The following is a 20,890-nucleotide window of genomic DNA, read 5'->3' as shown; positions in this document are numbered from 1 at the left end:
TTGTACTGTTTACCTACTGACGTAACTGGAACTGATAACTGTCTGGGAAGTAGAAACATTTGACTTATTTTCACGCATCATTATCGACGTTTTTGGAAAGCCTTCAATTGTGTCATTTGTTATTTCAATAATGATACACTGCATCCCTTACATATTTTTTCACAGCTATGTATGACATAAGGTTTGATATGAATGAGCAAGAACTTAAAAACTGTGTTACTTGTCACTATTTAGAACCTGCATATAATACCTTTACTTGTAAATTCTTTAGATTGCCTGAAATCTCAATTTCCACTTGACAGCCCATGCTGTTATTGTTATTACAACTGGGGTGGGGTCTTGGGAGATTATATACTATTCTCCAAATCGTAAACAGTCACAAAAATATAAATCATGTAGCTTCAAAATAATAATGGCAGTAGCATTAACAAATCAAAAAATAATGTGCTTGTCAGATAACGAGGCTTTTTTATTCATGAAAGTAAAAGTTTTAATTATCACCTAAAAAAAGTTACTTAACTTTTTCTTTCTTTGCAGGTACACGACTGTAATCCTGGCACATACCACAGTATTGTAACACACCACTAGAGGGGTCAGAACCAAACAGTGCTGCCCTTCTCCAATTTTTCAACGGGCTGCACCACTGTGATTTGGCTCCACTAGTGGCATGGCATAGCATAATTAAAACTTTATAGCTACTCTCTGTGTGCACAAGTCAAGAAGTAACTGTCACTTTCCCCTCCTACCTGTGATGGTACTCTTGTGATGCTGGGCGTTTCACTCTGATTCTGTTGGCTACCTTCATTTTGAGACTCATTTGCCAGTGATGAGTCACCTCCACTTTCTGCACCTGTAGTACTACTGCGGCTTTCTGCTTCACAACCTGCAGCAGACATCATAACCACAAAGTCAACAAGGCAGTACAATTAGCCTTCATATATTTAAAAACTATGGCAACTTGGAAGAAACTTAAAATATTAGAATGCATTAACCTATTCTTTTCAAATAGTAGCAAGAGGCTTCTGAGCTTAACATCCTCTTCAACATTTACAATGTCATGTTCTCTCACTCCACGATACACAGTGAAAAGTATGATCTAAGAAAAAAGAAGGCTCCACACAGGAAATACCCAAATGGGATGTAAATCAGTAGATGTGTACATATACATACAAATTACTACAATTTCAGAAAAATTGGATGATTTATTGAAGAGAAAGAGCTTCACAAATTAAACAAGTGAATATTCCGTTGATCTACCTCTGGCCATTAGGCAAGCAGTTATTCAGCTTGGCATCAATTGATAGTTATTGGGTGACCTCCTGAGGGATATCATGCCAGATTCTGTCCAATTCACGCATTAGACCATCAAAAGCCCAAGCTGTTGGAGAGCCCTTTCCATAATGCTCCAAATGTTCTCAACTGGGGGAGATGCGGCCAGCTTGCTGGTCACAGTAGGGTTTGGCAAGCACAAATACAAGCAAAAACTGTCACTGTGTGTGGGCAGGCATTATCTTGCTGAAATGTAAGCCCAGGATGGCTTGACATGAAGGTCAATAAAACAGAGTGCAGTATTTGGCACAATATCCTTCAGAAGGAGACCCAGCAACTATCAACCTAACACCTTGCATAAGGGCCAGAGGTGAACCAATGTGTTATTAACTTGCTCAATTTGTGAAGCCCTTTCTCTTGAATAAATCATCCATTTTTTCTGAAACTGTAATCATTTCTTTGTATGTACATGTACATCACAGCTTCTAATTCTGTCCTAGTTCCTTTGTGGTGATTTTTTTGTCTTCAAATGTATTTAGAATTTAACTTTGCATATTTGTAAACAGTCTAGCAATTATAAAGTATGCACTACAAACTTCCTTACCATGTGGTCAAACAATGGTGACAAAAAATGCTTCAAACACAAGATACAAATGGGATATACTTCCAGACTGAGCACCATCATAACACAGTGAGTGTTCCAAATACTGCCCATGTGCCTAATATTGCGCACAGTTTTTAATTTCATATTGGCAGGTTCAAGCTTTGGAGTTCTACTGCACTGGTGCTTGTCGTGGAATTGGTCTTTTTAAAACTTTTAAAGAAATAGTCCAATCTGACATGTTGAAATCTATCTTGAAATTTTTTACACACAAAGAACACAATGAAGGAAATGCAGTGTCAAAATTTTAGCTGCTAAGACTCACTGCAATTACTTCCAAAAACTGCTGAAGTTGCTCATTTTTGCCATATGAATAAGTGCCTATAACAGTGGTTTGTGCAGCCTTTACCGCCTAACACATGAATCAGTGAATGAGCTGAAGCAGCCATGACTAGAAAGCATAGTACAAAATACATACTGCACACACACACACACACACACACACACACACACACACACACACACACACACACACACACACACACACTACTAATTTGAAGCACCTAAACCATACAAAAAACATTGCATATCATTAATTTTTTGACTAACTGACAGTTCATATTGACAGCTAAACTGTTGCAGATGTAATTCTTAAAAAGCTGACTAAGGGAGAAAATTAATCAGGGCCGTGTTTGATCTTGCATTAAAGGCGACTTCCATCAATTGGGACATCCATTTGTTGAAATGAATTATTTCTTTCAACCAAACGCAATTTTCAAACAATTCCTATAGCAAAGTTCTTATGATAGTTTTTGAATAATGTATAGTGTACTAACAATAAAATAGTTCCTCGTTTATTCTCCCTGGTCATCACAATGATTCAAAGTGTGGATTGAATGACGAAAACAAGCATTTTCCTTATACAAAGCACATGTGACAAAAGAAAAATTAATGCATTCAGGCACTTTATGGTAAGTAACAGTTTTACTTAGTCAGGATTACAGTGGAATAAGAAAGAATCCTGGCCAATGTTTCGCTTGTTGTGCTGTGTACCAGGCATACTTGATCAAATTTGTAAATTATATATAAAATAGAGGGAAACACTCTACTTGGGAAAAATACAGGGTGATTCAAAAAGAATACCACAACTTTAAAAATGTGTATTTAATGAAAGAAACATAATATAACCTTCTGTTATACATCATTACAAAGAGTATTTAAAAAGGTTTTTTTTTACTCAAAAACAAGTTCAGAGATGTTCAATATGGCCCCCTCCAGACACACGAGCAATATCAACCCGATACTCCAACTCGTTCCACACTCTCTGTAGCATATCAGGCTTAACAGTTTGGATAGCTGCTGTTATTTCTCGTTTCAAATCATCAATGGTGGCTGGGAGAGGTGGCCGAAACACCAATCCTTAACATACCCCCATAACTGTCGTCGATTCACTTCTGCCGTAATCAATAACACAAAAAGCTTTCTGTTGAGCGGTCGCCATCTTAGCATCAACTGACGCTGACGCCTAGTCAACAGCGCCTCAAGCGAACAAATGTACAACTAAATGAAACTTTATAGCTCCCTTAATTCGCCGACAGATAGTGCTTAGCTCTGCCTTTTGTCGTTGCAGAGTTTTAAATTCCTAAAGTTGTGGTATTCTTTTTGAATCACCCTGTATATCTAAAAACAAAGATGATGTAACTTACCAAACAAAAGCGTTGGCATGTCGATAGACACACAAACAAACACAAACACACACACAAAATTCAAGCTTTTACAACCAACGGTTGCTTCATCAAGAAAGAGGGAAAGATGAAAGGATGTCTCCCGTGAGAGGAAAGACTTACCTTGGGGGGAAAAAAGGACAGGTATACACTCGCGCACACACATATCCATCTGCACATATACAGACACAAGCAGACATATTTGAAGACAAAGAGTTTGGGCAGAGATGTCAGTCGAGGCGGAAGTACAGAGGCAAAGATGTTGTTGAATGACAGGTGAGGTATGGCGGCGGCAACTTGAAATTAGTGGAGGTTGAGGCCTGGTGGGTAACGGGAAGAGAGGATATACTGAAGGGCAAGTTCCCATCTCCGGAGTTCTGACAGGTTGGTGTTAGTGGGAAGTATCCAGATAACTCGGACAGTGTAACACTGTGCCAAGATGTGCTGGCCGTGCACCAAGGCATGTTTAGCCACAGGGTGATCCTCATTACCAACAGACACTGTCTGCCTGTGTCCATTCATACGAATGGACAGTTTGTTGCTGGTCATTCCCACATAGAAAGCTTCACAGTGTAGGCAGGTCAGTTGGTAAATCACGTGGGTGCTTTTACACGTGGCTCTGCCTTTGATCGTGTACACCTTCCAGGTTACAGGACTGGAGTAGGTGGTAGTGGGAGGGTGCATGGGACAGGTTTTACACTGGGGGCGGTTACCAGGGTAGGAGCCAGAGGGTAGGGAAGGTGGTTTGGGGATTTCATAGGGATGAACCAAGAGGTTACGAAGGTTAGGTGGACGGCGGAAAGACACTCTTGGTGGAGTGGGGAGGATTTCATGAAGGATGGATCTCATTTCAGGGCAGGATTTGAGGAAGTCGTATCCCTGCTGGAGAGCCACATTCAGAGTCTGAGCCCGTCCCGGAAAGTATCCTGTCACAAGGGGGGCACTTTTGAGGTTCTTCTGTGGGAGGTTCTGGGTTTGAGGGGATGGGGAAGTGGCTCTGGTAATTTGCTTCTGTACCAGGTCGGGAGGGTAGTTGGGGGATGCGAAAGCTGTTTTCAGGTTGTTGGTGTAATCATTCAGGGATTCCAGACTGGAGCAGATTCGTTTGCCACGAAGACCTAGGCTGTAGGGAAGGGACCGTTTGATGTGGAATGGGTGGCAGCTGTGATAATGGAGGTACTGTTGCTTGTTGGTGGGTTTGATGTGGACGGATGTGTGAAGCTGGCCATTGGACAGATGGAGGTCAATTTGCGGTTGGCCTGTAGGAGGATGCTCTGAACAGCCAGTGTAGATGTGGTAGGGGGAAAAAAGGACAGGTATACACTCGCACACACACTCGCACACACACGCACACACACACACACACACACACACACACACACACACACACATACACAGACACAAGCAGACATTTGTAAAGATTATTGCCTTGCATCTTAGCAGCTAAAATTTTGACACTGTACTTTTTTTCAGTGCATTCTTCCTGTACGAAAAGTCTCAGGACACGTTTCGAGGTGTCAGATTGAATCATTCTCTTTTTTAAAACTCCCTTATGGCTGAGGCAGGATCGGTAAATGTGAACCAGAGTGTTCAATGCTGAAACAAATAATTTTTTTGCAAAAATACCTTTTTTGAACTTTTGTTTGTTGGATGAACATACCAACTGATCTGTAAGCTAGATACTGCCCACCAACATTGAGTATGCGTAAGTACTAAATAAAACTGAAATGCAAAGTTGTTGAACTTTTATTAATAAAATTAGAATTTAGGTTTTTACTTTCAAGAGAAAAATCTTGGTTCTAAAAGGAGGTGAATTTGTTTTTAACTGCTTGCATTTTTGTGAGTGCAGTATAATTCCTTGTAGCTGAGGAGATCCTGTAAAGCAGGTTTTGTTGGCTACTGATAACACTTTGTATTTACTTTATCACACAGAAAGAAAGATTTTTTGGTAGTACTGAAAAAAGTGCAACAGCTTACACACACACACACACACACACACACGCACGCACGCACGCACGCACGCACGCGCGCGAGGTAGCAATAAAAATGAATGTTACCACCTGTGACTACAGAATCGACAATGTTGTCCAACATGCTTCGCACCATTTCACGATTTGTATTTTCTGACTCCACAGCATTCTGCAAGTTCTCCTGTTCTTTTACGGGTAACTGATCTTCTGGTTGTTGTGTAACATCATCATGTGTGTGCCTTTCCTCTGTCTGAAGTTGTTCTGTGACTTCAAGGCTAGTCTTAAACCTGGCAGCATCATCTGTCTAATAAACAGAAATTTAAGACTATTTCATAATCCATCATCCTATTTAATAATAAAACTACAGATCAGTTTATTTCCTATGTTTATTCTGTAATATTGAAACTGTAATGTTCCAGACATGTAGATATTAGTTTACTATTACACTGTTTTGAACGCCTTATGAAATTTGCTCCCTTCCCAAATTATGTTTATTGTGGATTACCACAAGTCATCAGTCCAAAGCAACTGATAATTATGGATTGTGTTTTGCAAGCTGCAATTGTCAGTTAAATGAAAAAATATATATAATTGACCAAGCAGGATTATACTTTTTTGTTCAAGAAGTTAGTTCACATCCATTGGCAAGTTAAACCAGAAAGGAACAGACAAAGAATGGCACAAAGTAACTTCTACCAATAATTATTCAGTTGCTTTTGGTTTACTTATGTAGATGTCTGGATCCAACAATTTTATTTTAAACTATGGGAAAAACTATATTATTCACAATCATTACATTTTCTACAAGTCCTGATAATTATTTACGGTTAGCAGTAAACACCTTCCCATCAAAAGCAAAAAGGCAGTATCTGCAAAATGTAAGGGACAATATAATTAATGTGAAGGAAACTCCCACATGTGAGAACACATAGCTACATTATAACATGTTATTACACAGGTATATGCTCTTAACTGTAGGACTTTTTATCTAAGTCTGGCAGAAATGTAATAACAAAAATGAGGACTGGAACAACTCAATGTCTGTGCATTTTATTTCAATAAAAGAAACATTTTTGTCCCTCAAACTTTATGGTGTCTCATCACATACATACCCAATGAAGCACAATTTATTAGAACTAAGTTTTGTTATTAATGTACAAAGCTTTCTTCTGTACTTCAAGCCTTAAGCACATGTCTACTACAATAACCATACTGACCTCAGTGTTTCTTGTTTCCTTAACCTTCAGATTCATACTTTAATATTTTGAGAGAAAATCCTTGCATAATCATTCCGTTAATGTTTTCTCTCAATTTTGTTCTGTTATTTATTTATCTAAAGATGTTCAGTTCATTCCTAATTCTGCCTGCCGTATTTACTCGAATCCAAGCTGCACTTTTTTTCTGGTTTTTGTAATCCAAAAAACCGCCTGCGGCTTAGAATCGAGCGCAAAGAAAGCGGAAGTTCTGAAAAATGTTGGTAGGTGCCGCCACAACTAACTTCTGCCGTCGAATATATGTAGTGCTACACGGGCATGCTTTGCAGGCACAAAGATAAATACTGGCGCCAAAACCTCTGCGTCAGTAAATAAATTAAAAAAAAAAAGGTGGAAGACCAGCTTTTTTCTCCGCCCCGAGTTTCGACCACTGCATTTTCATACATTATCCAAAGAAGTAAATACAAATTAAGTATTGTTCATCTTCGAATTTAGCAGCATTTCAATGTACTACGAAAATCCGACTGGCAAGAGTGTTTGGGATGTTCTGAATTTTTTCTTACCTGTGAGAAGAGATGGTTGCTAATAGAAACTTTTATGAATTGTGAATCACATGCAATATTCTCTTCACCATAAGAATAATACGAATATAAACATTTTGCCATGTATTCTTTCGTGTTTGCTGCTATGTTTTTTAAAACCTGTCTGCCTAATAAACTATGAAACTAGAGTGAGACAACAGCAAACGCGGAAGAATATACGTATCATGTCATGTTTATATTCGTATTATTCTTGTGCCTAATAGTGACACAGTGAGAAATGAAGCACGGCAATTGACAAGATTTTTAAATCTAAGATGACTAATTTCTGTGCAGAATGTAATGTACTAAAGAGGCGTCTGCAAAGATTTTCAAACGGAGAAAATTTTTCGCTAAACTCTCGTTCAGAACATCTTCTATCATACGCATTCTATTATTTGGTACTTGTTGATCATTATCAAAGAAAGCAGCAGTGTAACAACAAATAGCAGTCTCTTGCCATTGTTTCGCTAATGAGACGATTCCTCTCTCTCTCTCTCTCTCTCTCTCTCTCTCTCTCTCTCTCTCTCTCTCTCTCTCTCTCTCTCTTTTAAATTGTATGCGGCGGTAGTGTGCACAAAAGCAAGCCGTGCCGCGAGCGGCGACAGGCCGTAACACAGAATGCAACAAACAATGCATGACACAGTATAGTAATACATTTTTAGCTCAGAGAGACATAAACACCTATAACAAAGAGAATGGCACTTATCATAAAGAAAAATAAGCAATCAATTCATACCAGACGAAGCACATGAAAAAGGAAGGGTACCCGTATAAATACGGACAGAGTGCCTGACGCATAGCAATGGCTACCCGGCATAGCTTAACTGCTACGCTTACGACTCGAACCAAACTACTGTAGCTCTATCGTCATTCATTCGACCTAAATTGTGTCTCATATTACAATGGACCAACATTGTTTCGATTTGGAGGTGTGGCCTAAAACCTTTCTCTCTCCTTGAATTTCGAGTCTCAAATTTCAGGTGCGGCTTAGATTCGAGAAAATTTTTTTCCCTTGATTTCGGGTCTCATTTTTCAGGTGTGGCTTAGATTCGAGTAAATACGGTAATCTACTGCATTTTTCACTGCTCCACAAAATCTCATTCATGATGTACAAATTCTACTGACAATGCAAGACCCACATTGCCATAGAACAATATAACAAAACCAACAGTCTTATAAAATTTCAAGTCTATATCCTTCCACACTTTGTTTTTCAGGCATCTATTTATTGTCCCCAGTGTTCATGAATTTTGCTACTTTCTTGTCAATATCTTACTCATATTCACATAGGCAATGTCACAATTTGTATAATTAAATGTTTAACTTGAAACTTCCTCACAGATTAAAACTGCATGCCGGATTGAAACTCTAACTAAGGACCTTCGCCTTTTGTAGGCAACTGCTCGACAGACTGAGCTAACCAAGCATGACTCGTGACCCATCTTACAGCTCTAGCCAGTGGCTCATCTCCTACCTTCCAAACTTCATAGAAGCTTTCCTGCAAAACTTGCAGGATTAGCACTCTTCGAAGAAAGAATATTGTGGTGCCATGGCTGAGTCACAGTCTGAGGGATGTCTTCAGAATGAAATTTTCACTCTGCAATGGTGAGTATGCTGATTTGAAACTTCCTGGCAAGTTAAAACTATATATTGGACCAAGACTCAAACTCTTCCAGAAATGCAAGTGCTGTAAGTTTCTCAGGAAAGCTTCTGTGAAGTTTGTATGGTAGGAGATGAGTACTGGCAAAAGTAGAGCTGTGAGGATGGTCTATGAGTCGTGCTTGGGTACCTCAGTCGGTAGAGCACTTGCCTGTGAAAGGTAAATGTCCTGAGTTCGAGTCTTGATCCAGCACATAGTTTTAATCTGCCAGGAAGTTTCATGTCCGCACACACTCTGAGCCAGAGTGAAAATTTCATTCACTAAATGTTTAACTTGGTCTAATATTTAATTACAAACAATAATTTGCATTTTAATGGATTTTCCCTCAAAATCCATAGTTTTAGTTTTCATATTTACATATTCAGTTTATATCCTCCATATATACTACATAACAAGAATATTTTTTTCAATCACGCTCTTTCTCTGATAAAACTGTGGTATAAGAGACAATTTAGTATGTTGTGTCAATCTATGAAAATACCTGCATCAGATTGGATTTACGTTCTTATACTGCATTGACCAGATATGTGAAAAGTGTCTATATTACACTGCACTCATCTGGGCCCTTTATTTGTCCAGACAGAATGTGTTAGTTATTTAAACCTCCAGCATTGGTGTTATCATTGTAACGGCACTTCAGAGCGTCTATCAAATGTAGTCCATAAATTCCTTTTTCCGTCACGTCCCGCAGGAACGTTCTCTCTTTATATTGACATTATTTAAAAGTTTACTGAAAGGCAAGTGAATTTCTTTATCACACTGTTTTAAATCCTTTTTTAACACACATACAGCGTTTGCTGTAGTTCTTTGCTTTCTAAAGCTCATTCACTCTTAATGTAAGAGACTTTGTGATATTGATTTCAGTATAGTATTCAAAGTCATAACACAGATTTCATACAGTTTTGTAATGTGTTGGGGGGAAAAAAATCACATGTACTAAATTTTTTACTAAGTGTTTACTAGCACAATGTGTTGCAAAAATTCAAAAACCATATCCTGGATTTTTACAGAATATTCACTAATGCTGATTGGTTCCATATTCCCTTTCAATCAACGCATGTTCACTAATTAGTGAATATTTAATTCCTCTGTGTTACTGAATAAATTTATTACAAGTTTCCTTTAAGAAAAAGTTGCATTATCAATGTCACTAATAAAGCTATGCTGAGCTGGCAAAAGTCATGGAATACCTCCTAATATTGTGTCAGACCACCTCCTGCCCAGCATAGTACAGCAACTCGACTTGGCATGGACTCGACAACTTGTTGGAAATACTGAAGAAATACTGAGGCACGCTGCATGTACAGCAGTCTCTAATTGCGAAAGTATTGCCGGTGTCATATATTTTGCATGGACTGACCTCTAGTTATGTCCTATAAATGTCCAATAGGATTCATGTTGGGCAATCTGGGTGGCCAAATCATTCGCTTGAATTGTCCAACCAACTGCAAACAATTGTGGCCTGGTGACATGGTGCACTGTCATCCTCAAAAATTCCATCGTTGTTTGGGAACATGAAGTCCATGAATGGCTGCAAATGGTCTAGAAGTAGCCAAACATAACCATTTCCAGTCACTGATTGGTTCAGTTGGACTAGAGGACCCAGTCCATTCCATGTAAACACAGCCCACACCACTATGGAGCCACCAGCAGTTTGCAAAATGCCTTGTTGACAACTTGGGCCACAGCTTCGTGTGATCTGTGCCACACCAAACCCTACCATCAGCTCTTACTAACTGAAATCCGGACTCATCTGACCAGGCTATGGTTTCCAACCAGCTAGGGTCCAGCTGATATGGTCATGAGCCCACGGGGGCACTGCAGGCAATACTGTGCTGTTAAAAGATGCTCAAGTCTATCATCTGATGCCATAGCCCATTAATGCCAAATTTTGTCGCACTGTCCTACCGGATATGTTTGTCGCATGTCCCACATTGATTTCATGGAGTGTTGAAGGTCTATTAGCACTGACAACTCTACGCAAACACACACTGTCATTAAGTGAAGGCCACCAGCCACTGCATTGTCCTTGGTGAGAGATACTGCCCGAAATTTGCTACTCTTGGCATACTCTTGACACTCTGGATCTCAGAATACTGAGTTCCCTAGCAATTTCCAAAATGGAATGTCCCATGCATCTAGCTTTAACTACCATTCTGCAATCAAAGACTTAATTTCTTTACTGCGGCCATAATCACGTCGGAAACTTTTTCACTTGAATCACCTGAGTACAAATGACTGGTCCCATAATGAAATGCCCTTTTATATCTTCTGTATGGAGAACTACTGCCATCTGTACATACACGTGGCTTATCACCTCAGTGTACATTTTCTTACTCCGTATGTTTATGAATTAACTTTACAAAAATTTTAGCAAACAATGACCACCATACTAATTCTTGAGTTCTTATAAAGATTTCCTTTATACTCACTACAGTTATGTGGTAGTGAGTTGTTTACACTTACAGCTTGGGTTTCCATGCGCATAAAAATAACATTTAACATCTGTGTCAAAGTTGCTCTGGCTGTTGTTTGATTGATTAGATTCTTGCTGGCCAAGTAAATGTTGTAGCATGTCCTGACAGCAAGCAGGACTGTTCCCTCATGGACCTCAACATGCTGACTAGTAACGACTGTCAAGAGTGCCTGAAAGTCAAAAGTAGCATTAATGAGGACCAAGTAATTACTTATCATACATTCTGATTGTTGATACTTTGTTGTTAAGAACTTTTGTAAACTAATAGTAGAAATGACAAGTTTTTACAATAATTCAGTTGTTACTCAAAAATTTTGTATCTTATTCTTTCTCCATAGAAATATTTATTTACATTAGAAACTTACTGGAATAATTTTCAACAGAATGCCAAACCTTACATGTCACACGCCAATCAGCAAAACAGGAGCAAAAGGGGTGGTTCACTGTGCCCCCCCCCCCCTCTCTCTCTCTCTCTCTCTCTCTCTCTCTCTCTCTCACACACACACACACACACACACACACACACACACACACACACACAGAGAGAGAGAGAGAGAGAGAGAGAGAGAGAGAGTAATTAAAACTACTGAGTAATATCATGTTTTATGGCAGCTTCAAAGCTGTCAAAATAATTTAGCCTACGAAGGTACCAAAGAGTTTAAAACAGACTCCACACTACTAAAATGTTTTCTTGTTAACATCAGAAGCCAAACTGGTACTTATTAACTGAATTAGGAAGCTTATACAAGGCATTAAAGACCACCTTCAGTTATGTCATTTGTTAACACAATACACATTCTTGGAACATGTATAAGGAAAGAACAACACAGATACAAAATGTTGTACTCAGTTTTTTGTAAACAGTGGAAACCACAAAAATTTCAGATGACACCCTTGATACAGTGTACTGAAATACAAGTTGCGCAGCAGATGATAGACAGCTGGAAGAACAACAGTGTGTGCTATTTAGAAAGATAAAAGAAACCAACTGATGATGGTGAAACATCACTGAAGCCACGGATTGGTCAAAAAAGACGACAATAGCTTTTGCTAAAGGCGTAATCCTTTCATAACATGTTTAGCTGTTGAAGTAAACGTGGAAACAAAAAGTAAACTCTCACTAGTGAACTTTAGTGTCAAGACAAATATCATATATATTTCAAAACCACGATTCTGTTTACACTATTACTTGTTTCTTCTAAAATATAATTCTATATCTTATAACAAGCTCAAAGTAGCGGTAATAAACATTTTTGTGTCTCCATCTCATTTGCACAGATCAAATTGTCAATGTGAATACAGTGTAGTGTAAGTAAAAAATTATATTTTTTTTCAAGAAATCTCCCCTGGAATTTAACAGCATGTGCTTCCATAAACTCCAAATTATAGCTGACTAGATTAGCATCTGCTGCTTTGCTCGTATAAACTGTATGGCTTCAGAGATTATTTTGTTTTTATTTAAACAAATTTTTGTGTTGTTAACAAATTGTAACACCTACGCTTTTCATGCTAATTAAGGTTATATAAGCATGGTCTTCTCTGAATGTACTTCTGACCAAAAAGCGATCCTGGTAGCTAGTGTCCAAATTTTCATGCCTTTAGCATTCTCGTGGAGATATTTACATAGCAACTTTCATCATCTAACAAGAATTTCTTTATATATAACTGAGAAGTAAAATAGCAATTTTCGTAAATTTAGCTTTAAAATTTTTTTAATGTAGCGAAATATTTTCTTAAAAACCTTTATCCCCTATTGCACTCCCTTAGAAGTTGAATTTCCAAAAACAATGAAACATTTTTTTAAAATTTCTAACTGAGAGGTCAAATACCAATTGTCATAGATGTAGCCTTAAAGATCCTTTAGTAGTTCTTCCATATATATTTAAAAAAAAACTTTCACCCACTATTTTACCCTCTTAGTGGTTGAATTTCCAAAAACGCTGAAACACACATTTTCTTTATTTTCTGACTGATAAACCAAATACTGGTTTTCACAGTCCTAGCTTAAAAATTCCCTTAATAGCGACACTTAGGTGACAGCCAGTCAGTGAATCATTCTGACCCTATTCCCCTCAGGGAATGAATTTCCAAAAACAGTGAAACATATTTTTTCATACATGTTTTGTAAACAAAACTGCCTTTTTCTGCAGCCACTCTATGTATACCAGATGCGTTTCGCCTTTTTCTTGTTCTAAGGCATCATCAAGGAGATTGATAATGATACAGTTTTGTTAGTTTTAGATTATTAAATAGTTTACGCTGTGATTTTTTATGTAAAAAAGTAATTACTTACAATTTGCTTATCTTTGTTTTCTCTCATCTGGCCTGGACCAGATGAGTCTGGTAGTGTGACCTCCAGACCAGATGAGGGGAAATGAAGATCAGCAAATCTTAAGTAATTTGAGGTTAAAGTGGTAGGTGTGGCAGAGAGTAGAGTTAAAGCTTAATGGAAGCTTGAAGCTCTATTTGCTAAAGAAAAGAAAACTGTCACATCCTATGCCATCAATGCAAGACGACCACCTACATCTGGCATGAAACTTTGGAAAAAACCTCGTTCTGGATTTGGAGATGTATTTTAGTGAACATCTAACAAGTGAACATCCACCAAATCAGATACCAGCACTGCAATTTTGTGTAAATAAATATCAGACTGACTTTGTAAAACAGGCTGAATAAAGGTACACTATTTATGCTTGAGGCATTCAAGACCACTTCAATGTGTGGAGCCAGACCTAGGAAACGAGGTAGGGAGAAAGACTGGGGTGTAGCGTCCCATTTGATTTAAGGAAACCATACAAAACTTAAATCTGTGTGACAAGGTGGGACATTGAAGCCCTTTGAATAAGAATCTGATGAACAGAATTTGGCATAAAATCACCATCTGGAGAGTGATTTTGAGTACAATATTTTTAATTAACTGTCTTTATTGAACAGCTTTTTGAATAGAATCACCAGTTTTGGCTATGCAATAGCCATCTTCAGATGATACAGACTTTTATTGTAGCATCTGAAGATAGCTATTGCATGGCAGAAAGCAGACAATTAAATAAAAATTACAAGAATCTGATGGTTTAGTGATAGCACAATTCAGTAGTGTGACATCTCCATCTGCAGTGATGTACCCATCAACCGAAGATATTTAAGTGAAGTAACAATTTTATTTCCTTGTTTGCTTTCTTAGTAATGATATAAATCAATGGTACACAAGTAGTTTTGACTATGGGTGGAAAAATTACCCCTCTCTGCTACTTGTTAAAAAGACATCTTGCTGTACACCATGAGCTGCATGTAAAAATATTTGATTGCCAGACCAGTTTTCAGGTGTACAGCCCATAATCAATGGCATCTGATACAGAGAACAAAGAAATAAATGTAAACATATAAATGCCTGTAAAATAAGAACATTTTGTACGCATTATAGAGGAAATGTGCTGTTCCCTACATATAGTGTATGTCTATATCAAACAATGTGTTTGCAAGTATAAAATTTTTACAAAGTTAATAATTAAGGAGTAAAGGAGACCACTTTCCAAATTGCAGAAGTATTGAGTTGTCGAAAAGCACACGCAAAAGAGAAAGGAAACATGCTAGCTTTCAAAATAAATCCTTTGTCAAGCTAGAGTATCCAGCCAGCCTAATGTAGGGGAATGTGTGTGTGTGTGTGTGTGTGTGTGTGTGTGTGTGTGTGTGTGTGTGTCCCTTCTGACTTGGACTGGGTCTGAACATTAGTGAGTTTTGTTTCTGTTTTGTGTGTGTCTCTCACTGACACAACACTTTTGTGACTGAGTGAGTGGTCCCCTTTATTGCTAAACTATTTATTTTCTATCAGAACTTTCCTATATATTTATGACACAATATGTAAGAAACCTTCTACTTCATTTCTGCAGTAAAGTATACAATATCTTCTTATGTTACAAACATCAATATCTATATATTTATTTCTTTATTCTCTGTATCAGATGCCAATGCTGGTGTGGTACATGCCAGAATACCAGTCTGTAAAATATCTTTATGCACAACTTATGGTGTACAACAGTGTATTTTTTAAAGAAAACATACAAGCTAGGGAGAACTGAGCACAGAAGATTCTCTCTGTTATGTTAATTAACTACTTTAAAAATGCAGCTATCTTTATTTCTTTTACTAGAAGAGCAAAATACAAAATAAATAAAAAAGCTGACAACAGAATGAATGTAACAGACTTACCTTAATAATCTGTAGCTGAACACCTTCATCAGTCTGTGGCCCACTGAAGCATCCACAAATAGTTTCCACTATTCTATCTATAAGGTACTTCCCAGGTGTTGTGGAATCTGGTATATTTCCAGTTAAATGACCGTACGCAATAAGTTTCTGCAACACAACATTCACTACTTAATAATGTGCATACACTTATTCATTCCACTTAATACCTGTAGCAGCATTTTATTTAATATTATTTCTGAAAATAAACCTGGAGTGTTACGAATTAAGACCTAATTTAGTATATGAAGTTAATTTACAAGAATTCATCCTTATGAGAATTAGCAGGTGGCTTACTATCTAAAGGAAACATTAGTACTACAAAATGAAGACTTTTTGAGTCATCAGTCTTCTGACCAGGGGCAGATACAGAAAAACCTCAAGGAGGGGTGCTAAATATATCTTGAGCTACCTTTACTTTTACCATAATAAAAAATAATCAGGTCACACGCAACGTTTAAGAAAGGTTTATTTAAAGTGATTATACATGTATACAAGACAATGCCATCATCTTGTTGTTGTTGTTGTTGTTGTTGTCTTCAGTCCTGAGACTGGTTTGATGCAGCTCTCAATGCTACTCTATCCTGTGCAAGCTGCTTCATCTCCCAGTACTTACTGCAACTTACATCCTTCTGAATCTGCTTGGCCAGGAAGAATAGGCACATAGAATTCATCATTTAAGGAAGAGGACCACAATTGTAACTTTTTTTTTTTATAATGCCATCTTACGAAATAAAAAAGTTACAACTGTGGTTCTCTTCCTTAAATGATGAATTCTATGTGCCTATTCTTCCTGGCAAATTGGTTAATTACATTGCCAATAGGACAATCAATGTCAGGGCGAGTGTTCGACAGAGCTAAGCCAATAAGTCGATCCTCCTCCACTGTCGACTGACGAAAGAAACGAACGAATAGCACGTGTGCCGACTGGCTGGGGCAGTACGGGTCGCAATGTGGGCAGCCCCACGAGGGAGATGGGGGTGCCCCGTGCGTCTCCCATATGTATCTGCCATCGATTCTGACCGGTTTGACATGGGCTGCCACGAATGCCTCTCCTGTGCCAACTTCTTCATCTCAGAGTTGCACTTGCAACCTACATCCTCAATTATTTGCTGGATGTATTCCAATCTCTGTTTTTGTCTACAGTTTTTGCCCTCTAGGCTACCTCTAGCACCATGGAAGTCATTCCCTGACATCTTAACTGATGTCCTATCATCCTGTCCTTTCTTCTTGTCGGTGTTTTCCACATATTCCTTTTCTCTCCGATTCTGCACAGAACCTTCCGATTCCTTACCTTAAACAGTCCGCCTAATTTTCAATATTCATCTGTAGCACCACATCTCAAATGCTTCGATTCTTTTCTGTTCCAGTTTTCCTGCAGTCCATGTTTGATTACCATATAATGCTGTGATTCAAACATACATTCTCACATATTTCTTTCTCAAATTAAGGCCTATGTTTGATATTAGTAGACTTCTTTTGGCCAGAAACATCCTTTTCACCAGCACTAGTCTGCTTCTGATGTCCTCCTTGCTCCATCCGTCATTGGTTATTTTGCTGCCTAGTGGCAGAATTCCTTAACTTCATCTACTTTGTGACCATCAATCCTGATATTAAGTTTCTCGCTGTTCTCTCTTCCGCTACTTCTCATTACTTTAATCTTTAATCTTCCTTCAGTTTACTCTCAGTCCATATCCTGTACTCATTAAACAGTCACTAAAAATAAAAATAAAAATAAAAAAATAAATAAATAAATAAAAAAAAAACCAAGGCAGTTCACATTACTGGGGGTCTATTTGTAATGACCTGTTAGCATATGACTTTTTCTTTGTAACTGTGAACCATGTCTCACAATGAGACAAGTTTCACCAAAACTGATGAACATCATAGTGATGGTGGTGGTGGAGGAGGATGAGTATTTTCCTACAGATACTATGTTCTGTGTTAAATGTCCAGTAGGGACCTGACACAAAAGAAATTAAATTAGTGCTGCAAAATTGTGGACTAACCACAAATGTTCCATTAGTGGTGATTATTTTTGAAAGAGAACCAATTGCAGACCTTGTGTGTTCATTCCACTGTTCAAGTCTCTAATTTGTAAATGTTGCTTTTCATGCCACATTGCAGGAGCTCTGCTGTTTTTGCCTTTCAGGAGAGTGCAAGAACACATCTGTTAGTAAACTTCTTGACTATTACCAATAAGTTGATTGTTTTTAATGAAACATTCCCATAACCCAGTACAAACAGTTCCATATAACTTTGTGGAGTTTTGTTCCTACTTTCTGTAAATAAAATTCATTAAAGTGAAAACGTGTGAACATAGTGAGAAAGTACATGTTGCTTCCATACATCAGCAGTTGGTGGTATTTTTTCAGTATAATAGTGACTACTGAGATAAACACAATAAACAGATTTTGACCAAAAGCCCCCCCCCCCCCCCCCCCAACAATAAACAGATTTTGAGATTAATACTATCTGTATTAATTTTGCATTCACATTGTGTGAATGCCGTTACAGCTGGAGAACACTCAACCACAAAACTGAAAACACGAACTATTAACTCTGTTACGAAAAGGATATATTGCTACTCACCATATTGTGGAGATGTTGAGTCGCAGATAGGCACACCATAAAGACTGTCACACAAGTAAAGTTTTGGCCAAAGAGACATTCTTTTGAATTAGATAAACACGCACGCATGCCTGTGTACGTGTATGTGTACACACACACACACACACACACACACACACACACACACACACACACACACACACACCCCTCTGGCTGCCGAGGCCAGGCAGAGACAGTGGTCGTGTAAGTGTGTTGTCTAATTAGGAAGAATGCCTTTTTGGGCAAAAGCTTTCTTGTTTGACAACCTTTTTCTTGTGCCTATCTGCAACTCAGCATCTCCGTTATTTGGTGAGTAGCAATCTATCCTTTTCGTAACACTGTCATTATACTATCCTGGATTTTCCCTTGTTTGAAAATGTTAACTTTGATAAAGTTGAAAATGTCAGAGACGGCAATGTGTTAAAGTGCTGAGCAATCTACACTACATATCACAGGACTCTCTGATACAACACATTACCTCTATGGCATTTTCACTTGCTTTGTACTATATCTCTTCCTTTCATTGCAAATACTTCACACCTATTTTCCACAACCTGGAAGGGATTGGAAAATGGTGATGTACTTTCACTGTTAGATAAACAATAAACAATGATTGCAGTGCCAAATTACATGCTCCAGAACAAATGAAATGCATCGCTCATCCCTCAAGAAAGCTGGGAAACAAAGAAAGCAACAGAGTGCACCAAAGGTTTTACTTTTCCAACAACAGGAATGGATGTTTCTCTAAGCTTCCAACTGTTATGTAACTTTTAATGAATCAACAGTTTGGTTGCTTGAAATGCAGTTTAATAACTTTACCAAGTATGTGATGCTACTACCTCTCTTTAAAACTACTAATGTACATCAATATGTTTTTTTTGGTGTGTGAGGCTTACAAATGCGACCTCAAAATACAAATGAAATACATGTTGTCCGATTTCAATTAAGGTCCCTTTGTGGCTGAAGGCTTACTTGTTTGACGTTCTTTTTGTTGTGCCTATCTGCGACTCAGCGTCTCTGCTATACGATGAGCAGTAATCTATCCTTTTCATAATTGTGAAATGAAATAGGAGGGTTATTCAGAAAGTAGAGAACGATTCCATCTGACTCTGCTAGGCGCACCCTAATCGCGTATATTTTGGTATGTGCATGCTTGGCAGCTCAGTCGGCATCCATCCATGACAGCGGGAACTCCTCTGCGCATCTGGGTTTTTCAATATTCGAATTTGAAATGTGCACTGCAATCGAAAATCCCGCCAGTTGTGAGGTGCGGTCTGTGATACGGTTTTGTTGGCAAAAAACCTAAAACCTACAGAAATTTATTGTGAACTGTGCAAATTGTAGGGAAACAATGTAATGAGTGAATGTTCTGTCTGGAAATGTTACATTTGGTTTAAAAATGGCCAAACCAATGTTTCATGATGAAGAGACGAGTGGACGCCCGAGCATTTTAACTGATGATCTTGTCGCTAAAGTTGATGAAATGATTCGTGAAAACCATTGCTTCACAACAACGGAGCTTTCGCTTCCTTTACCACAAGTTTCATGGACTTTGTTGTTTGAAATTGTCATTCAAAAGCTAAGCTACCACAAATTTTGTGCACAATGGGTGCCCAAAATGCTTACAGAGCACCATAAAGAAGAGCGAATGGGGGCAACGTTGACATTTCTGGAGGACTACCACAAACATGGCGATTCATTACTGGATGGAATCATAACCAGTGATGAGACTTGGGTGAAACACATCAATTGCGAGACAAAATTACAGTCCATGGAGTGGGGGCACACAAGGTCCCCCCAAAAACCAATAAAATGTTGGCAAACCTTGTCAGCAAGGAAGTTGATGGCAACAGCGTTTCGGGACAGGCAAAGTGTGCTTCTTATTGATTTTCTCGAACGTGGAGCAACCATAAATTCTGCCCAGTACTGTCAAACTTGGCACAGCCTTAGAAGAGCAGTTCAAAACAAATGCTAAGGAAAGCTGACGTCCAAAATTTTGTTTCTGTACGACAATGCCTGATCTCACACAGCAAACCACACTAAAGAACTCCTTAATTCATTCAAATGGGAAATTTTACCTCGCCTGTCCTACAGCCCTGACCTTGCACCAAGAAACTTCCACTTGGTTTCCCAAGATGAAGAATTGGCTTGCAACACAGTGCTTTGATGATGATGTGGAACTCCAGGTGGGCGTGACTCACTGGCTGAAGTCTCAGGCGGTAGAATTTTATGACGAAGGTCTCTAAAAGCTTGTCCACTGCTATGTTAAGTGCCTCAATGTGTTGGGTGACTATGTAGAAAAGTACTATGTCAGTCGCTCTTTCAGATGCATATAATAAAATGTATTTCTTGTACTTAGCTTTTTTTTATGCCAAAACATTTCCTACTTTCTGAATAGCCCTCATACAAAGGCATTTACAACCAGAATTGGTTGAGTTACAGAAAATCAATAAATTTAATATGTTGTGCCAAAATGTAGATACACCTTAAATTTACTGGTCAATAACATATGTAGCAAATATCTGCACCCAAATACATCTTGA

The 20,890-nt window shown here is 38.3% G+C and overlaps 1 protein-coding gene across 2 annotated transcripts in view; it reads right to left on the bottom strand.

Moving 5' to 3' along the window:
• LOC126473398 (brefeldin A-inhibited guanine nucleotide-exchange protein 1) overlaps window positions 1-20,890 on the bottom strand; it is a 285,458-nt gene that overhangs the window by 219,203 nt on the left and 45,365 nt on the right. For both annotated transcript variants that reach the window (XR_007586450.1, XM_050100408.1), the window contains exons 3-6: window positions 15,702-15,848; window positions 11,486-11,665; window positions 5,655-5,868; window positions 747-883 (exon numbers count right to left, since the gene is read on the bottom strand). Coding sequence is in view for 1 of the 2 variants with exons in the window: in XM_050100408.1 (XP_049956365.1) it covers window positions 747-883; window positions 5,655-5,868; window positions 11,486-11,665; window positions 15,702-15,848 (678 nt within the window). In the remaining variant the exon portion in view is untranslated. The remainder of the gene's footprint in view (window positions 1-746; window positions 884-5,654; window positions 5,869-11,485; window positions 11,666-15,701; window positions 15,849-20,890) is intronic.

This window comes from Schistocerca serialis, chromosome 4 (assembly GCF_023864345.2).
Source record: "Schistocerca serialis cubense isolate TAMUIC-IGC-003099 chromosome 4, iqSchSeri2.2, whole genome shotgun sequence".
Taxonomy (NCBI): Eukaryota; Metazoa; Arthropoda; class Insecta; order Orthoptera; family Acrididae; genus Schistocerca; species Schistocerca serialis.
The sequence above is the reverse complement of the archived record's forward strand: the minus strand, read 5'-3'. Positions and strand labels throughout refer to the sequence as shown.